Raw genomic sequence first — 18,345 nt, forward strand, 5'->3', positions numbered from 1 at the left:
AGATCCAAGCCATCAATAAAAGGGTAGGTTTTTTCACAAGGAGATGCAGTTTGCTACTTTACCATTAGATTTTCAGCCAAGAATGAGGACCCATCCAAGGCCTGGCCCCTTTTTTTCTCAAATAAGAACTTAACGAACTCCTTGGCTCTGAGGAAGAAGAGAGAGTTCTTTGTCCTGCTAGGGCTTCTACTTATTACCTGAGCCGGACCGAGAAGATCAGAGGACCATCCAGAAACCTCTGGTGCTCTGTCAAGAACCTGTCTTGCCCTCTGACTAAGAATGCATTGTCCTTCGTGAAAGACTTAATTTATGACGCATTCTCAGATTGTGGAGGACAATTTGCCTACTTTTAAAGTGAAAGCCCATGATGTCAGGGCAGTCTCTATCTTACCGGAAGTGCGAACTGATCTTCGCATCTCACTATTTGAAAGAAGTTGAAACATTGTTTGAAAATGGCAGTACCTTGGGGCCATTATCAGTGGCTGGCATGGTACTGGGGGAGGAAGTAAGGTGTCAAATTTTCTGGAGCCAGGGGTTACAATGTACCTGGAGTACCCACCAGTCTCAGTGGATGGGTTGTGGTGTTTTTAGTGAAGGTGGCAATGTTGTCTGGGTGTTTTTATATTGGTACTGTGCCCAGGGCAAGGGCACTTGTGTATGCTTTGCCAGCGATCAGGCCTATCCTCCGCTACAAGGCTCCCACTAAGTAGAGGCAACCCATGACTCAACTGCCACACCATTACAGGTTAAGATGAGCATCAACAAGAGGCAGTATTCACCTTCAGTAGCTCTCTTACCAGGTAAGAAAATGACAAGCATTATTTCAATGCTAGCAGATTTTCTATTTCAAAGTCATTACCATGCCTTGATGTTTTGGAATAGAATATGTCCATGTATCCCATCCCCATTCAGTGTGAAATTCAGCTATGTAATTACTTGGTAAGTTACTTATATGAAAATGACATTTTCTTAATAAAATTAAGTTTCATTTATACTTACCAAGTTATTACAGAACTGGAGCCTGCCCTCCTCCCCTCTCATGGACATGAGGGCACAAACAGAATGAAGTTTTCTGCTAAGTCATTTCCATTACTCCTGTTAGTGGGCGGGGCTTGCCATCTACACTAAACAATCAAAGTGCTACCGCAATTTTTAAAATAAAAGGCTGCTGCGCGAGTTAGAAACTATAGCAATGTAATTACTTGGCAAGTATGTATGAAACTTATTTTTATAATGAAAGTGTCATGTTATATATAAAAGGATTCATTTTTCTTAATATTGCACTTGTTTTAGAACAAACCCAGAAAATGGGTAAATAGATCAGCTATTTAAAGAAAAACAAAGACTGTACTTACATTTGTTGGCTGGCTAAAAGGTCAATATCTTACTACATTCAATCTTGGTTGGAGGAAGTTAGCACTTACCAAAGTCTTGTGGGCAAAAAATCGGGGAAACCCACACTAGGCTGAGGGAAAGGAGTAGTCATTCATATGAAGTTACGTGATAAAGGTTATATAAGATGAAATATTAATTAAATTCTGGTGAGTGTAATTGCAACTGTTAAGGGGTGTTAACCCTCTAACGCCGAGCCTCTATTTACAAAAACGTCTCCCGTATGCCGGCGGCGTTCGGGAGTTAGCGCCGAAGCGGAAAAAATTTTTTTTAAAAAAATCACAGCACGCTCAGTTTTTAAGATTAAGAGTTCATTTTTGGCTCCTTTTTTTGTCATTGCCTGAAGTTTAGTATGCAACCATCAGAAATGAAAAAAATATCATTATCATATATAAATATTGAAATATATGACCGCAAAAAAAAATTTTCATATATAATTTTATACAAATCGCGCTGTGAGCAAAACGGTTAAAGCTAACAGGTTATTTTTTTTTTCTTTGTATTGTATACTAAATTGAGATGATTTTGGTATATAACAAATTTTAAAATGATCAAAGCAACACAGAGAAAATATTATCACAAAATAATGCATGAATTCATAATGAGCGGACGTAAAAAAAATGTTTTTTTAAAAATTCACCATAAATCGAAATATTGTGCTAGAGACTTCCCGTTTGTTGAAAAATGAAGCTAATTGATTGAATATTAGTAGACTGTAAGTGTTTTAGCTTACAATTGCAGTTTTCGACCATATCGGTCGAGTTAAAGTTGACCGAAAGTAGAATTTTTTCTATTTATCGTGATTTATATGAAAATATTTCAAAACTGATAAAAGCTACAACCATGAGTTATTTTCTGTTGTATTCTACATGAAATTGCGCACATTTTCATATATAAAAGTTTATGTAACGACTAATATAAAACGGTGCAAACATTACGACAACGTGACAAAAGAATTTCTGAGATGTTCGGCCGAGTTACCGCGCGGACGTAAGGAAAATGTTTTTTTCAAAAATTCACCATAAATCGAAAAATTGTGCTAGAGACTTCCAGTTTATTGCAAAATGAAGGTAAATGAGTGAATATTACTAGAATGTAAGAGTTTTAGCTTACAATTGCGTTTTTCGACCATTTCGATCGAGTTAAAGTTGACCGAAGGTTGAAATTTTGGCAGTTATCGTGATTTATGTGAAAATATTTCAAAACTGATAAAAGCTACAACCATGAGTTATTTTCTGTTGTATTCTACATGAAATTGTGCACATTTTCATATATAAAAGGTTATGTAACGACTAATGTAAAACGATGCAAACATTACGACAAAGTGACGAAAGAATTTCTGAGATGTTCGGCCGAAAGTTACTTGCGGCGCAGACATAAGGAAAAAAGTTTTTTTTTTAGAAATTCACCATAAATCGAAATATTGTGCTAGAGACTTCCAGTTTGTTGCAAAATGAAGGTAAATGATTGAATATTACTAGAATGTAAGAGTTTTAGCTTATAATTGCGTTTTTTTTACCATTTTGGTCAAGTTAAAGTTGACCGAAGGTTGAAATTTTGGCAGTTATCGTGATTTATATGAAAATATTTCAAAACTGATAAAAGCTACAACCATAAGTTATTTTCTGTTGTATTCTACATGAAATTGCACACATTTCCATATATAAAACTTTATGTAACGACTAATATAAAACGGTGCAAACATTACGACAACGTGACGAAAGAATTTCTGGCGCGGACGTAATGAAAAAGTTTTTTTCAAAAATTCACCATAAATCGAAATATTGTGCTAGAGACTTCCAATTTATTGCAAAATGAAGGTAAATGATTGAATATTACTAGAATGTAAGAGTTTTAGCTTACAATTGCGTTTTTTTACCATTTTGGTCGAGTCAAAGTTGACTGAAGGTTGAAATTTTGGCAGTTATCGTGATTTATATGAAAATATTTCCAAACTGATAAAAGCTACAACCATGGGTTGTATTTTGCTGTATTTTACATGAAATTGTGCACATTTTCATACATAAAACTTTATGTAACGACTAATATAAAACGGTGCAAAAATTACGACAAAATAACGAAAGAATTTCTGAAATATTCGGCCGAGTTACCGTGCGGATGTAAGGAAAAAGTTTTTTTCAAAAATTCATCATAAATCGAAATATTGTGCTAGAGACTTCCAATTGGTTGCAAAATGAAGGTAAATGATTGAATATTACTAGAATGTAAGAGTTTTAGCTTACAATTGCGTTTTTCGACCATTTCGGTCGAGTCAGAGTTGACTGAAGGTTGAAATTTTTTGTAGTCGACGTACGGTACGTCCACCGGCACCCAACAGACAATTTTAGTCGACGTATGATATGTCCAGTCGGCGTTTAAGGGTTAACTACTTTTGGGTAAAAAAATAATCAAAAAAAACTATTGTGAATAAAGGGTTGAAACTTCATATATAGCCTAAATACTACACGTTTTTTGTATGAGTTGAAATGCCCTGAGTTATGACATCATAACATTATATATACTATTTTTGTTGTAGCAGCCTCAATATTTGGTTAATATAAATTATTTTTTCTTTAAATAGCATGAAAGTGTCTCAATGCTTCATCATAAAAAGTTTTCCTTAATCATATAAATGCTATATATTGTGGCCATGTTATTATACAAGCCTGAATGACATCATAAATAGTCAGTTACAGAGCATTTTTGTTAATATTCTCTATATATGTGGAAATATCTGAGTGTGACCATTCAGTTGCCTAAGAAGTATCAGCAGAATGCCAAAGTTTCAATAAATTGGAGCACATATTGGATTTTCTATGAATATTTGATTTTGTGAAAATAACTTTGAGATAATTGCCCCTAAAGTTTAAAGGGAATTGATGGGGCTGGGTATGTAGCAAATTGTGGAGCAATATATTTCCTTTGTCTTTCTGAGGACAACTAAAGTTTCATTTACTAAGGAACTGCCTGTATTACAATTGTCACCATAACAACCAGAGTTGCCAGAAAAGTATATTCCATACCGTGATCACCTTTTTTTTACTAGGTAAAATGAGCATTATGGATGAGTGAATAGGGACGGTTTTCACTCCACAACAGGCTAGCTGCGCCTTACACCCTCGGTGCCCCTAGGGTCCCCAATAGCCCACAAACTGATCTACGGTGTATACTGTGTGTCGTAATGGATTTTTGAATGCTTTAGGAAGAACTTTAGCTGTTTTTTAAAATTTCATTTTTTTTTACCCCAGAGTAGCTGGTACCCCCTTAAGAACCACAAGGAATACAAATTATGATCAGTTCCACTAATAGAGGTGCTGAAGGACTTAAATGCATACTCTGGAGATTGCGCTACCTTGGATTTAGTCTATTGTGATGTCGTGTTTTTGTTCTCAAACAGATAGTCATTTATGGGAATTATAACTTAAAAATTGTCCCTCCTTCATGATAGAGCTGAAGCAGTTAGGTCAAAATGGAAATTTTTCAATTATTTCATGATATGTAGCAGGAAATTTGTGACTGCAAATACTATGGTCCCATGTGGTATTAAAAGACCACACTTGTTTATAAGCAGACATTGTCAGTGCCGGCAAGCATAAGGTCACTTGGAAAACTTTGATATATGTTTCTGTTTGACCTTAACTGCAAAATGATTGTAGGATGCCTGTTGCTTTTGCCTCTTGAATTATGAAAAGAATTGTAATGGACATTATGGTGAAGATGGTAATGTGTAGTATAGGAATAATTATGATTTTAAAATCACAGGCTCTTTAAGAATTACTTTAATTTTCAGAATGTATACTAAAACTAAAAGGGGGAGACACTGCCAGTTCAGAAACTTCTAGCCAAGGTGGAACTGGTAATAAAGCCCAAGATGTTCGACGTCGGCAGAAACGGTAAGTCGGCTTCATTATTTAAGTATACAGTATATTCATATGTCATGTATGTTTTTTATTTTAATTTTACAGTATTTTCTTGTCTTTCTTTATCATACTTTAGCTGAGTGACTTGCTGAACAGTTTTTGCTCATGGGATGAATACACAAACCTGTTTAATGTATGAAACTCATACTTTTTATACAGAATCATAAAATTTCAGAAGCTAATGTTCAGGGACTTAGAGATATTGACTCTGTGTTCATACAAACTACAGACATATTTGTTTAACTGATGTTATTTGTTCAGGAGTGGTAAACCAAGGTTTCAAGTGGCTCTTTTAACCCTTAAACGCCGAGCCTCTATTTACAAAAACGTCTCCCGTATGCCGGCGGCGTTCGGGAATTAGCGCCGAAGCGGAAAAAAGTTTTTTTAAAAAATCACAGCACACTTATTTTTAAGATTAAGAGTTCATTTTGGCTCCTTTTTTGTCATTGCCTGAAGTTTAGTATGCAACCATCAGAAATGAAAAAATATCATTATCATATATAAATATTGAAATATATGACAGCTAAAAAAAATTTTCATATATAATTTTATACAAATCATGCTGTGAGCAAAACGGTTAAAGCTAACGGATTATTTTTTTTTCTTTGTATTGTACACTAAATTGCGATGATTTTGGTATATAACAAATTGTAAAACGATCAAAGCAACACAGAGAAAATATTATCACAATATGATGCATGAATCTGTAATGCGCGGACGTAAAAAAATGTTTTTTTTAAAAATTCACCATAAATCGAAATATTGTGCTAGAGACTTCCCGTTTGTTGAAAAATGAAGCTAATTGATTGAATATTACCAGACTGTAAGTTTTTTAGCTTACAATTGCAGTTTTCGACCATTTCGGTCGAGTTAAAGTTGACCGAAGGTCAAATTTTTTCTATTTATTGTAATTTATATGAAAATATTTCAAAACTGGTAAAAGCTACAACCATGAGTTATTTTCTGTTGTATTCTACATGAAATTGCGCACATTTTCATATATAAAAGTTTATGTAACAACTAATATAAACGGTGCAAACATTACGACAACGTGTGAAAGAATTTCCGAGATGTTCGGCCGAGTTACCGCGGGACGTAAGGAGAATGTTTTTTTCAAAAATTCACCATAAATCGAAATATTGTGCTAGAGACTTCCAATTTATTGCAAAATAAAGGTAAATGATTGAATATTACTAGAATGTAAGAGTTTTAGCTTACAATTGCGTTTTTCGACCATTTCGGTAGAGTTAAATTTGACCAAAGGTTGAAATTTTGGCAGTTATCGTGATTTATGTGAAAATACTTCAAAAGTGATAAAAGCTACAACCATGAATTATTTTCTGTTGTATTCTACATGAAATTGCGCACATTTTCATATATAAAAGTTTATGTAACGACTAATGTAAACGATGCAAACATTACGACAACGTGACGAAAGAATTTCTGAGATGTTCGCCGAGTTACTGCGCCGCAGAGCGTAAGGAAAAAAAGTTTTTTTCAGAAATTCACCATAAATCGAAATATTGTGCTAGAGACTTCCAGTTTGTTGCAAAATGAAGGTACATGATTGAATATTACTAGAATGTAAGAGTTTTAGCTTATAATTGCGTTTTTTACCATTTTGGTCGAGTTAAAGTTTACCGAAGGTTGAAATTTTGGCAGTTATCGTGATTTATATGAAAATATTTCAAAACTGATAAAAGCTACAACCATAAGTTATTTTCTGTTGTATTCTACATGAAATTGCACACATTTCCATATATAAAACTTTATGTAACGACTAATATAAACGGTGCAAACATTACGACAACGTGTTAAAGAATTTCTGGCGTGGACGTAAGGAAAAAGTTTTTTCAAAATTCATCATAAATCGAAATATTGTGCTAGAGACTTCCAATTTGTTGCAAAATGAAGGTAAATGATTGAATATTACTAGAATGTAAGAGTTTTAGCTTACAATTGCGTTTTTTACCATTTCGGTCGAGTCAAAGTTGACTGAAGGTTGAAATTTTGGCAGTTATCGAGATTTATATGAAAATATTTCCAAACTGATAAAAGCTACAACCATGGGTTGTATTTTGTTGTATTTTACATGAAATTGTGCACATTTTCATACATAAAACTTTACGTAACGGCTAATATAAAACAGTGCAAAAATTACGACAAAATGACGAAAGAATTTCTGAAATTTTCGGCCGAGTTACCGCGTGGACGTAAGGAAAAAGTTTTTTTCAAAAATTCACCATAAATCGAAATATTGTGCTAGAGACTTCCAATTGGTTGCAAAATGAAGGTAAATGATTGAATATTACTAGAATGTAGGAGTTTTAGCTTACAATTGCGTTTTTCGACCATTTCGGTTGAGTCAAAGTTGACCGAAGGTTGAAATTTTTTGTAGTCGACGTACGGTACGTCCACTAGGCACCCAACAGACAATTTTAGTCGACGTATGATACGTCCAGTAGGCATTTAAGGGTTAATGAGCTTATTAATCATGGATGCGACACTACCATGGTATGGGGAGTCTCACTTGCAAAGACACACCCCTTACTTCTCTTGTATGGTCATATACAAAAGCTTTCATCTTTTAAATTTGTTTTTTTTATTATCAATATTACTTCAAAAGTGGGTATTTATTTTATTGTCAATGTTACTTCAAAAGTTGGTATTTATTTTTCAGTCTCACTATTATTTTGTAATTATTGTTGGTATTATCATCAAAATGCTGCATACTTGTAAATTTTGATGTGTATCTTTATTGGTGTTACCACAGTCATTGTTCACACAACTAACTAGTTTTTTGTTTCTTTTTTGTGCAGATGCAAAACTGGTTATGTTTATTATCCTTTACCTAGTGTATAGATGTAATTTTTTTTACACTGGTAATTAATACCACTATGCTAGGTTTAATTTTGCATTTTGCAGTCTCGCTTCTTGTTTTTACTAGTGTAGTTGTTGTATTGCTTTATGCTTAAGCAGCAGCACAGAAGCGTTAAATGCATGTCGTATATAATTTTTTTCATGCATGTGTGTATGTATGGTGGTTTCCTTAATATCCTTTGGCAGGAGCAAGGATTTTTCAAGTTATTGTATGGCTTATTTTATTTGCATAGGACCCAGAGATCACGTCATAAAACTTCATGGCTGTCATGAACATAAGACTTGCTTGCAAAGGTAAGCACTGACATGACAAGTCACAGCCTTGACTTTCCATAAGTGGAGACAGATGGTAGTAGAAAGCCTGAGCACCAAACCCAGGGATGATGCATTTTTTATGGCTGGTGGGTGAAAGAAGTCATTTGTGCCATCCTCATTTCCTTGCTTGCTTGCTTGCTTCTGTTCTCTGCATAAAAACATTCTGATCTTAAGAGCAGAACCAGACAAAGCATGACAACTTTGCTCTCTCATCAAGTTGATCCAAAGTGAAGGTTTTTGCAGAAGAGGCTATATGAGTTTTTTTTTTATTGTGATGGCAGGCAAATCATCCTGCTTGATGAGGACTGTAGGAGTTCATCATGAGACCAGTCATTATTCTTATTGACTGCAGGTGATGATGTGTGCCTCCCTTATGATTATCATTAGTATTATAAACTAGTTTACAGAGACTGCAGCGTCATATTGTTACTCTTGTTTAGTTTGCTAGAAGGATTTGTTTTTAAGTGAAAATTGGAGCAAACTGAAGATGAAGGGACACTGAAAAGAACCTGCAGTACCATCTGCATTATGTCATGCAAGGAAACCATACTTCCCTAAGACATGCCTCCGGATTTTTTGAGGTAGGACAGGCAATGATACCGTTTGTATACCTGCTGTAAGATCTTATTGAGGGGGATGAAGAGTATACCCACCATGCTGAGCAGGTTTTTTCAAATTTGTTTGAATAGGGCAAGATCTTGTAAGTTTTGTATGCCAACAGACCCACCATCTGTCAAAATATATGTCATTCTTCAGAAACTTTGGCAGAGGAGTGGATATTGAGAATATGACAGTCATTTCCAGAGTATATTTATGCTTTTATTAAGTTAGTACTACTCAGTAGGCCAAAGCTATCTTTAGAAGTTTTTATGTACGTATGTTTCTTTAGTGAAATGCAGGTGTTTGGAGATGTCAGCCCACTTCCACTATGTTTTTTTTTCGGAGATAGATTCATAAGTAATTGAACAATATTATGAGAATAATTGGACCAGCAAGTGATGCATGGTTTCCTATATCACCCATCATCCCCTTTGTCATCTACCTTTAGCTATTGTTCCAGTTTCACATTAAGAGTATTTGGTTTGTGTAGTATTCTTCCAGGACTGGATTTTCTTGTACAGGGACTGATTTTGTTATAAGATTTTTCTGGTAATCTTCTCTGGACACATTTACTAGGATTATTGTAGACATATTCTGGATACAGACTTTAGTTCCAATCAGGTTCAGGTACCGGTTACCAACCTAAAAGTCGTTTCTAGTTGGTATTTAATGAGAGTCAAAGGGTACATATGTCAGTTGCACATTGATCTTATGTAGTTATTTAGCATTAATAAAAAGTAAAACCTTTCTAACTTATGTAACAAGTAAAAGAATGTAGTTTTTTATATCATAGATGCAAATCAGTTACATATGTCCTCCCTTCTCTTGTAACTGGCACATATCTCTTTGTAGGGGCTTTTTTATTTGACACAATTGGTGCAGAATGATGGGAACAGATTCAGAGGTTAAAGAAAACTCTTTTAACCTATCCTAATTTATTAACCTTAATATTACTGTGGCCTGAAGACTTTCAAACAGAACCTTATCCTAATTTTATTTACATTTGCCAGTCTAGCAATTATCACCTCTCAATACTTAATCTAACTTATTTCTTACTTACCACTAAAGGTTATCAAAACAATCCTCCTATACTTAACTTAGCCTAACTTAATACCATCAGTAGTCAAAATATTATCAACAAATAACCCAGCTCTGGTGTATATCCCATTCAAGTTCCTTATCTTTCTGAGCACTTCATCTCAGAATAATCCAAGATAACCACAAAAATCAACACACAATTTGGGGATCATTACGGAGTTTATTTTAGCTATGACATCCAAGCTGAGGGCAGAAATTACTTTGGAATTTCTTTATGCAGTCTTTTTCTACACAAAAACCCTTCTCTCCTTCCAAACGAGAATCTTAGATCTCATTCACAATAAAATCAGCCTACAGATATTTAAGCATTTTCTCTAACCCTGATCCCATTTAGGACAGTAACGGTCTTAAGTAACTGACATAATAACTTTCACTCTGTGGAACTTGAAAATGGTTCGGTGTCACCAACTGTTTGACTGCTTTGGTAGTTGCCAGTGTCCATTTCCTATCCCAGGTAAAGCTTCTTCTGGTTCAGGTGAAGGGAGGCCAATTACCCTACCCATCACACTCAAGGAAACTGCAAATAAAAAAAGAAAAAAACAGCATGAAAACATACATCAGACATTCATAACAAAAACACAAAATAAACATAATTAAAAACCTCACAACAACAAAAACAAAACAATCAATTCACACAAATCATCTTTCACCATACGAACCCAAACTTAGCCTACCACATCTTGATCACAGATCGTAGGTAAGAGACCTTTGACTAACATACCTGATGTCTTGTTCTTGTAAATTACATTTCATATGTCATAAGTTTGGTTAAATTTTGTTAGTAATCAACACAAATTCTTTATTTATCACTAATGAAATAGATATTAAAAATGTTATGAAATGTTTATTATCCTTGCACACTATTACCAGATGTGATATTTGCACATTTGTGAATTAAAATCACTAAAATGCATTCATCTATGCATGTATGGTTTATGGTGCTCATTGTCAGGTTGGAGAAGTCTAATGTAGCAAAGCTTAGTTTGTGAACTAGTGCTGTATGTTTAGTTATGCTAGGGAAGTTTATAGTATGTTCGTTATTTACATAGGGATTTAGCTTGCAAACATGAGCAAGAACAGCCATTCAAACTTAATGACAATGTAGTCACCCACCAGCAAGTAGAGGAAGCCTGCCCACCTGTTGGTCTGCACTCCACCTTACCTCTGCCTGCTGTCAAGTCTGGATGTCTTTCACGACTCTCTGCCTGGCTTTTGCCGTTCAAATTTTTGTTGATTAAACTTGAGTATTCATTTTCTGTTTTTGGTTGTTGACTGTGTGTTTATGTTGCATTCCTTTTCTGTTTTTGGTTGTTGACTGTGTTTATATTGCATTTTTCAAACCCATCAGTCAAGTAAGCCTTCTTGCAAGGAATTAAGTATTAATTTTATCAGACTTGTAACAGCTTCTGGTAGCTGCACAGCAGCTGTTTCATTTTCCGATATACTTACTAATATATTTACCTTTTTGGGGCTGGTAGATTTAGCCACATGGAAGTTCCTTGATAGTGAGGTAATCGTGCTGTCATGGCCTTCCTTTGTATTCATTGGAAATGGCTACGTAGCCTTATTCCTCTGATTTCAGTGGCTTAGTCTCTGTGATTCTTGACTACTGCAGATGAAGTGAGTTTTGACAGTAGTGGAAGGAGGTGGAGGGTTCCTCCCTCTGTTCATCACCATCATCTTTGTCGCTCTTCTGAAGTGAACCTCCACTCTAACTTCGGCCTCGAGTTTAGTGGGGGAGAGTCTGCCCCTGTGTTAGAAGGTTTATTAAGCTTCTTTCTGTTTCTTTCTGTTCGCCTTTCCCTTTGGGGTAGGGCAGGGAATTTCGATGGCTGTTGGTGATTGATTTCCTGGGCAGGGCTTGCACTGAGTATCATTTCCTCATACTTGAGGTTCTCTTCATCTTGTCTCTGTAAGCTTTGGGATTGCTTCAGTCAAATTCTCTTTGCCTCTCTCTGAGAGAAATAGTGCATCAGTCCTTTGTGCAGCTCATTCACTCCTTGTTTTTGTGGTCTATGGCCTGGGTTTATGGGTGGCAATGACTTTGGAGTGTTCTCCCTGCTTTCCTATGGTTGGATGACAGTAGTAATAGGTAATCACTTCAATCCCTCTCACTGCAATCCTTTGGGATTGCACGGAATGGGGTTTGCACAGCTTGTTTGCACGGACCATTTGCTTTTGTTAGGTTTGCTGATGGTACAGGGGTGTTCTCCTTATCTTTCCTTGGTTGGGTGACGGGGGTGACATGGAAACACTTTGACTCTTCCCCAGCAATCTTTCAGGATCTCATGGGGAAGGGTTTGCAAGGCCTGTTCACGCTGCTCATTTGGTTCTTGAACTCTCGGTTTTGAATTGAGTTGTCAGAGAGCAATGAGCCTGTGTTCCCGAACCTTCCATGGTTGGACAGCCTTGGTGACTTGGTAACACTTTGACTCTGTCTCCAATGCTTCAGGGCCATAAGAGAGGGCTAGTGTGACCTGGTCGTGCGGCTCAGGCACTATTGATGGTTCCAGTCATTAGATCGGGTTTTTCAGTAGTGAGGGGTATTGTGGGGTTTTTATATCGCCTCTGATCTTACTTTTTAATTACTTTTGAATGGAGGAGGAAGAGGGCTACTGTCTGGCTCTCCCAGCAGGAAGTTTTGAATTGAGTTGTCAAGTAGCATTGAGCTGGTGTTCCTGGACCTTCCATGGTTGAAAAAAAAGTTAAGTAAACCTTAGTTTTACCAGACCACTGAGCTGATTAGCTTAGTTTTACCAGACCACTGAGCTGATTAGCAGCTCTCCTACGGCTGGCCCGAAGGATTAGACTTATTTTATGTTGCTAAGAACCAGTTGGTTACCTAGCAACGGTACCTACAGCTTATTGTGGAATCCGAACCACATTATAGCGAGAAATGGTTGGACATCCTTGATGACTGGGTAGCACTTTGACTCTTCTGCCTTAGGCTCTTCAGGGCCATCAGAGAGGGGCTAGCGTGACCTGGTCGTGCGGCTCGGGCAATGTTGATGGCTCCAGTCTTCATATCGTGTTGTTCGGTAGTGAAGGGTATTGTGGAATTTTTCTATCTCCTCTGATCTTACTTTTTCAATAGTTTTGAATGGAGGAAGGAGAGGGCTACTATGTCTGGCTCTCCCTGCTGGAAGTCTTGGTAGGTTTCCAGCCTTTGGTCCTTTTCTGAGGAAGAGGACTGATTTGGTTCACGGTAACGATACCATTGCACCTGCAGTTTGCTGCATGGGTGCAACTGTTACCCCAGGCTGACCGGTCCTCTGGACCAGCCTGTCCCTGGGAACATTCAGTCTCTTGGGTACTGGGCCAGTTGAGGCTCTCAGATGGTTGGTCTTTGACTTCCTAATGCTACCTGTGCTCCATGCACAGGTGCATCTACTACATAGGCTGACTGGTCTGGTTAAGGCTCTCGTACTGCTGGTCCAGGATCCCCCTGCTGCTACCCAAGCTCTGTGCATGTTTGCAGCTGCTACCTGGGGTTCCCTGGAACCTAGGGGTGCTGGCCTGGCTTAGCTAGTCATGCTATCTAGGACAGCCAGGGTACCTGTAATAGCAGTATGGGATCCTTGGCTTGCAGGGGTCCAGAGAAGTGACAGGGCCCATGTGATCCTGCCATCCAGACTTAGTAAGGGGTGATTCCACACTTCCTTTCTTACTTTCCTGTAGAAGTCTTTCTTCTAGGAAGGTTTTGGCACAATCATGGATAGCTCTGACCCACGTTTTAACAAGTGAGTATACTCTCCACGACCTGTGGATTTGTTATCAACTTAGTATGATGACTGTTCATGGCCATGTTCACCTGCCAGACGCCTTGTCTCTAGTTACTAGATGGGACAAGGGTGCCAGGGATTGTTCCACCTTTTTCTAAAGAGGTTTCAGAGAGACAGGCGCTGGTTAAACATCAGGGCTAGGATAGGAAGCTTTCAGGCTTTCTCCTAAGCTTTTTCTGTAGGAAGTTGTACTCATATTGGTCTTAAAACTGAACAGGTTATACACCCAAGTTTGGAGTGATCCGTGGGGGTTTTCAACAGGCCTCCTCCTACAGGAGGGGTGTCTTGGGTTTTGCAGGGCTTGGAATGGTCCTGAGGGTCCTGTACACCAGGTTTCAGATACCAAAGTGCAGAGGCTGCAGTTTTTAGAGGCCATCAAGCTCGGTTGCAAGCCAGGTGACCTTGGGGAAATACTTGGGCACTTTCTGCAGTTTTTTCCCTGCCACTGGGAGACCTTATGCTCTAGTTTAGTTGCCTTGGTGTTTTGAGCTATATGATTTCACTGGTATCTGTACAGGGAATTCACTTAGGGCCAGTCCAGCATAGTTACTTTCTACTTGTGCCCCTGACTCATTGAAAGGAGAACTTTTAGTCTTGGTTTATTGCTAGACAGTCTTCAAGCAAGTGGTGCTCTCTCTCTCTCTCTCTCTCTCTCTCTCTCTCTCTCTCTCTCTCTCTCTCTCTCTCTCTCTCTCTCTCTCTCTCTCTCTCTCGTGCAAAGGCAATGGATGGCCAGAAGGAGGAGGCTATATTCAAAACACTATTGTCTGGAGGTAGTCTTTGTCACCTACCCGGCCCACCAGGCAACTTCCATGAGCCATTTTTGCACATGTGTGTTTGAGATACAGTGATATCTTGAGTCCCTGGGCAGAATTTTGTCACCGAGTTGGTGCTGGCGCTGAGGATGACGGTTGTCAGACATAGGTCTGAACCCAGAAGCCATGTCTTGTTTAGCCCTGACGTAGGTTATGGGTGAGCAATTGGGCTCTCATGTGTATAGCACTGGGGGGGGGGATGGAGATCTGTTTGTTTGGAACTGTCCCGAATTTTGTAATGAGATTCAGAACTGTTGGTCACGTCAGTTTTAACCTTGCTCATTATCTTCACTAAAGTATTGACTCTTGTGAGATACTGCTGAGTTCTGTTTTGGTGCTGCAGTAATGTCTTGAAGGAACTCGACACCTCAGATTTGTATGTCAACAACTCTTCGGTTAGTAAATGAAGGCGTTTTCTGAGTACAGTACATCTATCTCCTGGCTCTGTAAGGTGATCTGCAGTTATTGTCTCCTCCAGTGTGGAAGGAGACGAGAGCGTATGATAGTAGGGGCACCACCCTATACTGTGCACTCAGTAGGAACCTGTTGGCTCTCAAGTATTACTTGCAGAGGTGATTAGGTATGATCACCTGCACGTTGTTTTAACTACGGATTGTTGCCCACTACCCTTGGACACGCTTTCCATGGACCAGTAGTGGCTGCTCAACAGGTTGGATAGTGGCCCCAGTTCCTTTTGGGACAGGTAGCACCTCGTCTAGGAATCTGGTTCCCAGGAAACAGGTTAGGAATAATAGGTTCTCCTCCCTCTCTTTTTCTTCCTTCCTCTCCAGTAAACGGAGAGTCAGAGTGCCATTCCATATACAAGGTTGACTGATGTGTGTGAAGGGTAGCCATCTGACTGAGCACAAATCTTTTCATTGGCAATGAAGGGATGCAAGTTCCCCTCCTCTCTTGGCAAGGGGAGAGGAGGAGAGACAATAAAGAAAGCTTGTTGATTGTCTTTGCCCATTTTTTTTTTTGTCTCCAACACTTCAATATGGATTCTTACAGCCTGACTGAATAATGGCACACAAACCCTTTACCTAATGGTCCAGAAGTCTAGCATCGTCTACATCCCATATGTGCAGTATGCTAGAGGTGCAGAGTCCCAGCCTCTGCTCCCAAACAGACCAGGAAGGTAACACCCTAGGTTGGGTGAACCTACCAGAAAGTACCCAGATTCCTCCCATCAATAGATAAGTCTCTTATGTAAAGAATGAAGGTTTGTATTTGTGTAGGAACAAATAGTAAATTTTAAAAGTAATTTATATTTTTCCCAACAAGTAAACATGAAGTTCTTTACATTAAAAGCCCACCTCAGCCACCCCTAACTCTGGTACCTGGGCCAAAAGGCAAAGAGGAGTGCAGACTGACGGTGCGTGGGGCTTTCCCCTACCTGTTGGTACCTTTTCAAAAGTTTGAATGGCTGTTCCAACTTGTGTTCGCAAGCTAAATCCCTATGAAAGAACCTCAGGTTTGTATGCTAGGAAAAATACAAATTGCTTTTAAAAATTTGTTATTTTTGTGGTGTATGGTTTTTAACAGTTTTTGTAATGATTTTTTGCTGGAAATCCATATGCAGAGTATGTATAGAAAAATGCCAAAAAATGTGTTATGATGAAAGTAAAGACCAGAATCATGTGAAGTACTAACAAAACTATCAGGAAGTAATATTTCCTTGGTAAAAACACTACTTGAAAAATTTTACTCTAAGTTTGTATCTTGGAAATGAGAGTTGTTTTGATTTTATACAAGTCCTCATTTTTATATAAGTAACTTACCCAGTAATTACTTACCTAAGAGTTTCTAACTTGACAGCAGCTTCAGTTTTGAAATTCGTGGTAGTGACAGTCTTTTGTTTATGTAAGTGACTAACCCCGCCCACTTTCGGGGTGAAAGGGAGAAACAACTAAGCCAAGAGCTTCACTTTTGTTTCTGCTGGCTTAACAGCAACACAGTGTTAAGAAGCAGCTTGATTTTGTTTTCGTCTTGAAATTCTTACCTTTTGGTGATGTATTTTCGGTTTGGTAGCCTTCGGATTTGTATTGCTTGACTGATTTATATAGTACTTTTCCTGATTTTGACTATTGTTCTCTTAGGAGATTGACTTAATTTTTTTACTCTGTTAGCTAGTAATTATGTCAATTTCTAGTGCATCGAGTATTAGGTATTGTAGCAGAGGTTGCAATACTCGTTTGACCAAGGCATGTTACGATTCACACACCCTATGTACGACATGCAGAGGACATATTTTTTCAATTGACTTAACTTGTGAGGAATGCTGTGAATGGGACGAAAGAAAATGGAAGACTTTAACTTCTCACTTATCAGAGTTAGAAAGGGATTGTAAGAGAAAAGCAGCTGCTAGAGCTGAGGTTAAATTAGCTACTCTAGATGGACTCAGGAATCTAGTGAGGGTAATATTCCTTCTCTCCCTTCTGCTGCCCAAGTAATTTCTTCTACTTCCAGCTCTCCTCCTGCACCACCGATCTCCGCGCGTTGTTCCCTCTTTCCCGACCCGGATCGCTATGCAGTCTCGAATCAAAATTCAGTAAGAAGTTTGATTTTCTTGCAAACGCAGTGGCACAGCTGCGTGATTCAATGCTTGTCCTCGTGGACAAGTTTACAGTAGACCCCCCCGTATTCGCGGTCTCACGATTCGCGGACTCACGTATTCATGGATTTCTCTGTGGAACATATCTACCCATTATTCGCGGGAAATTCGCCCATTCACGGTATTTTTCACTGAGAAATATTCACTAATTACTGTATTTTCATCTCATTTTCATGACTAAATGCACTTTTTGTGATAAAACTATTAAAATACTCAGGTAATGCTCGAGTTATGATAATTCACCTAATGACAATTCAATTTTGCAGTGGGGTAAGCAATTAATACCAATAGACAATATTATTTATAAAATATTTTTAAATTTTGTGTGGGGCACAGGCAGCAGCATAATCAGGCAGTGAGAGAGACCAAATTACAATAGACAACTTTTCCTCCATCTCTTTATCCCATCTTCTAGTTAAAAAAGTAAAAGAGAATGATAAAAGTATTGTTAGTACCCAGGCAGTCCCCAGTTAATGGCGGGCTCGGTTTACAGCGATCCGGTTTTACGGCTCGTTTAGCGATGAAAATTGGCATTTTTTGGTGCCGAAAATTGCCAATTTCCGCTTATTGGCGCTGATAATTGGGTATTGGTGCTGATAGGTACCTAACAGAGGTGCAGATAACTGAAATTTGGCGCTTTTTGGCGCCGATAAGCCCTGAAAATTGCCGAATAAGCACCGAAAATCACCGATTTTCGGTTAGCGGCGATTTTCAATTATCATCACACACTCAGAACGGAACCCCTGCCGATAACCGGGGACTGCCTGTAATGTTATACTCTCGCGTAAATGCGTACAGCCATAAACAACCGACCCAGAAACTGTTGTTTCGCTTATAACTGAATCGGGTAACAACAGCCATTTACCTGGTATTTCAACCATCATATGGTAATAAACAATTACCATAGCTTATGGCACAAATGACGTTAA

General features: G+C 38.1%; 1 protein-coding gene across 1 annotated transcript in view; it reads left to right on the forward strand.

The window, feature by feature from the left end:
- Vps13B (vacuolar protein sorting 13B) overlaps positions 1-18,345 on the forward strand; it is a 195,249-nt gene that overhangs the window by 28,888 nt on the left and 148,016 nt on the right. The window contains 1 exon segment of the mRNA XM_067123050.1: positions 5,183-5,285. Within this exon segment, the coding sequence (XP_066979151.1) occupies positions 5,183-5,285 (103 nt within the window).

This window comes from Macrobrachium rosenbergii, chromosome 21 (assembly GCF_040412425.1).
Source record: "Macrobrachium rosenbergii isolate ZJJX-2024 chromosome 21, ASM4041242v1, whole genome shotgun sequence".
Taxonomy (NCBI): Eukaryota; Metazoa; Arthropoda; class Malacostraca; order Decapoda; family Palaemonidae; genus Macrobrachium; species Macrobrachium rosenbergii.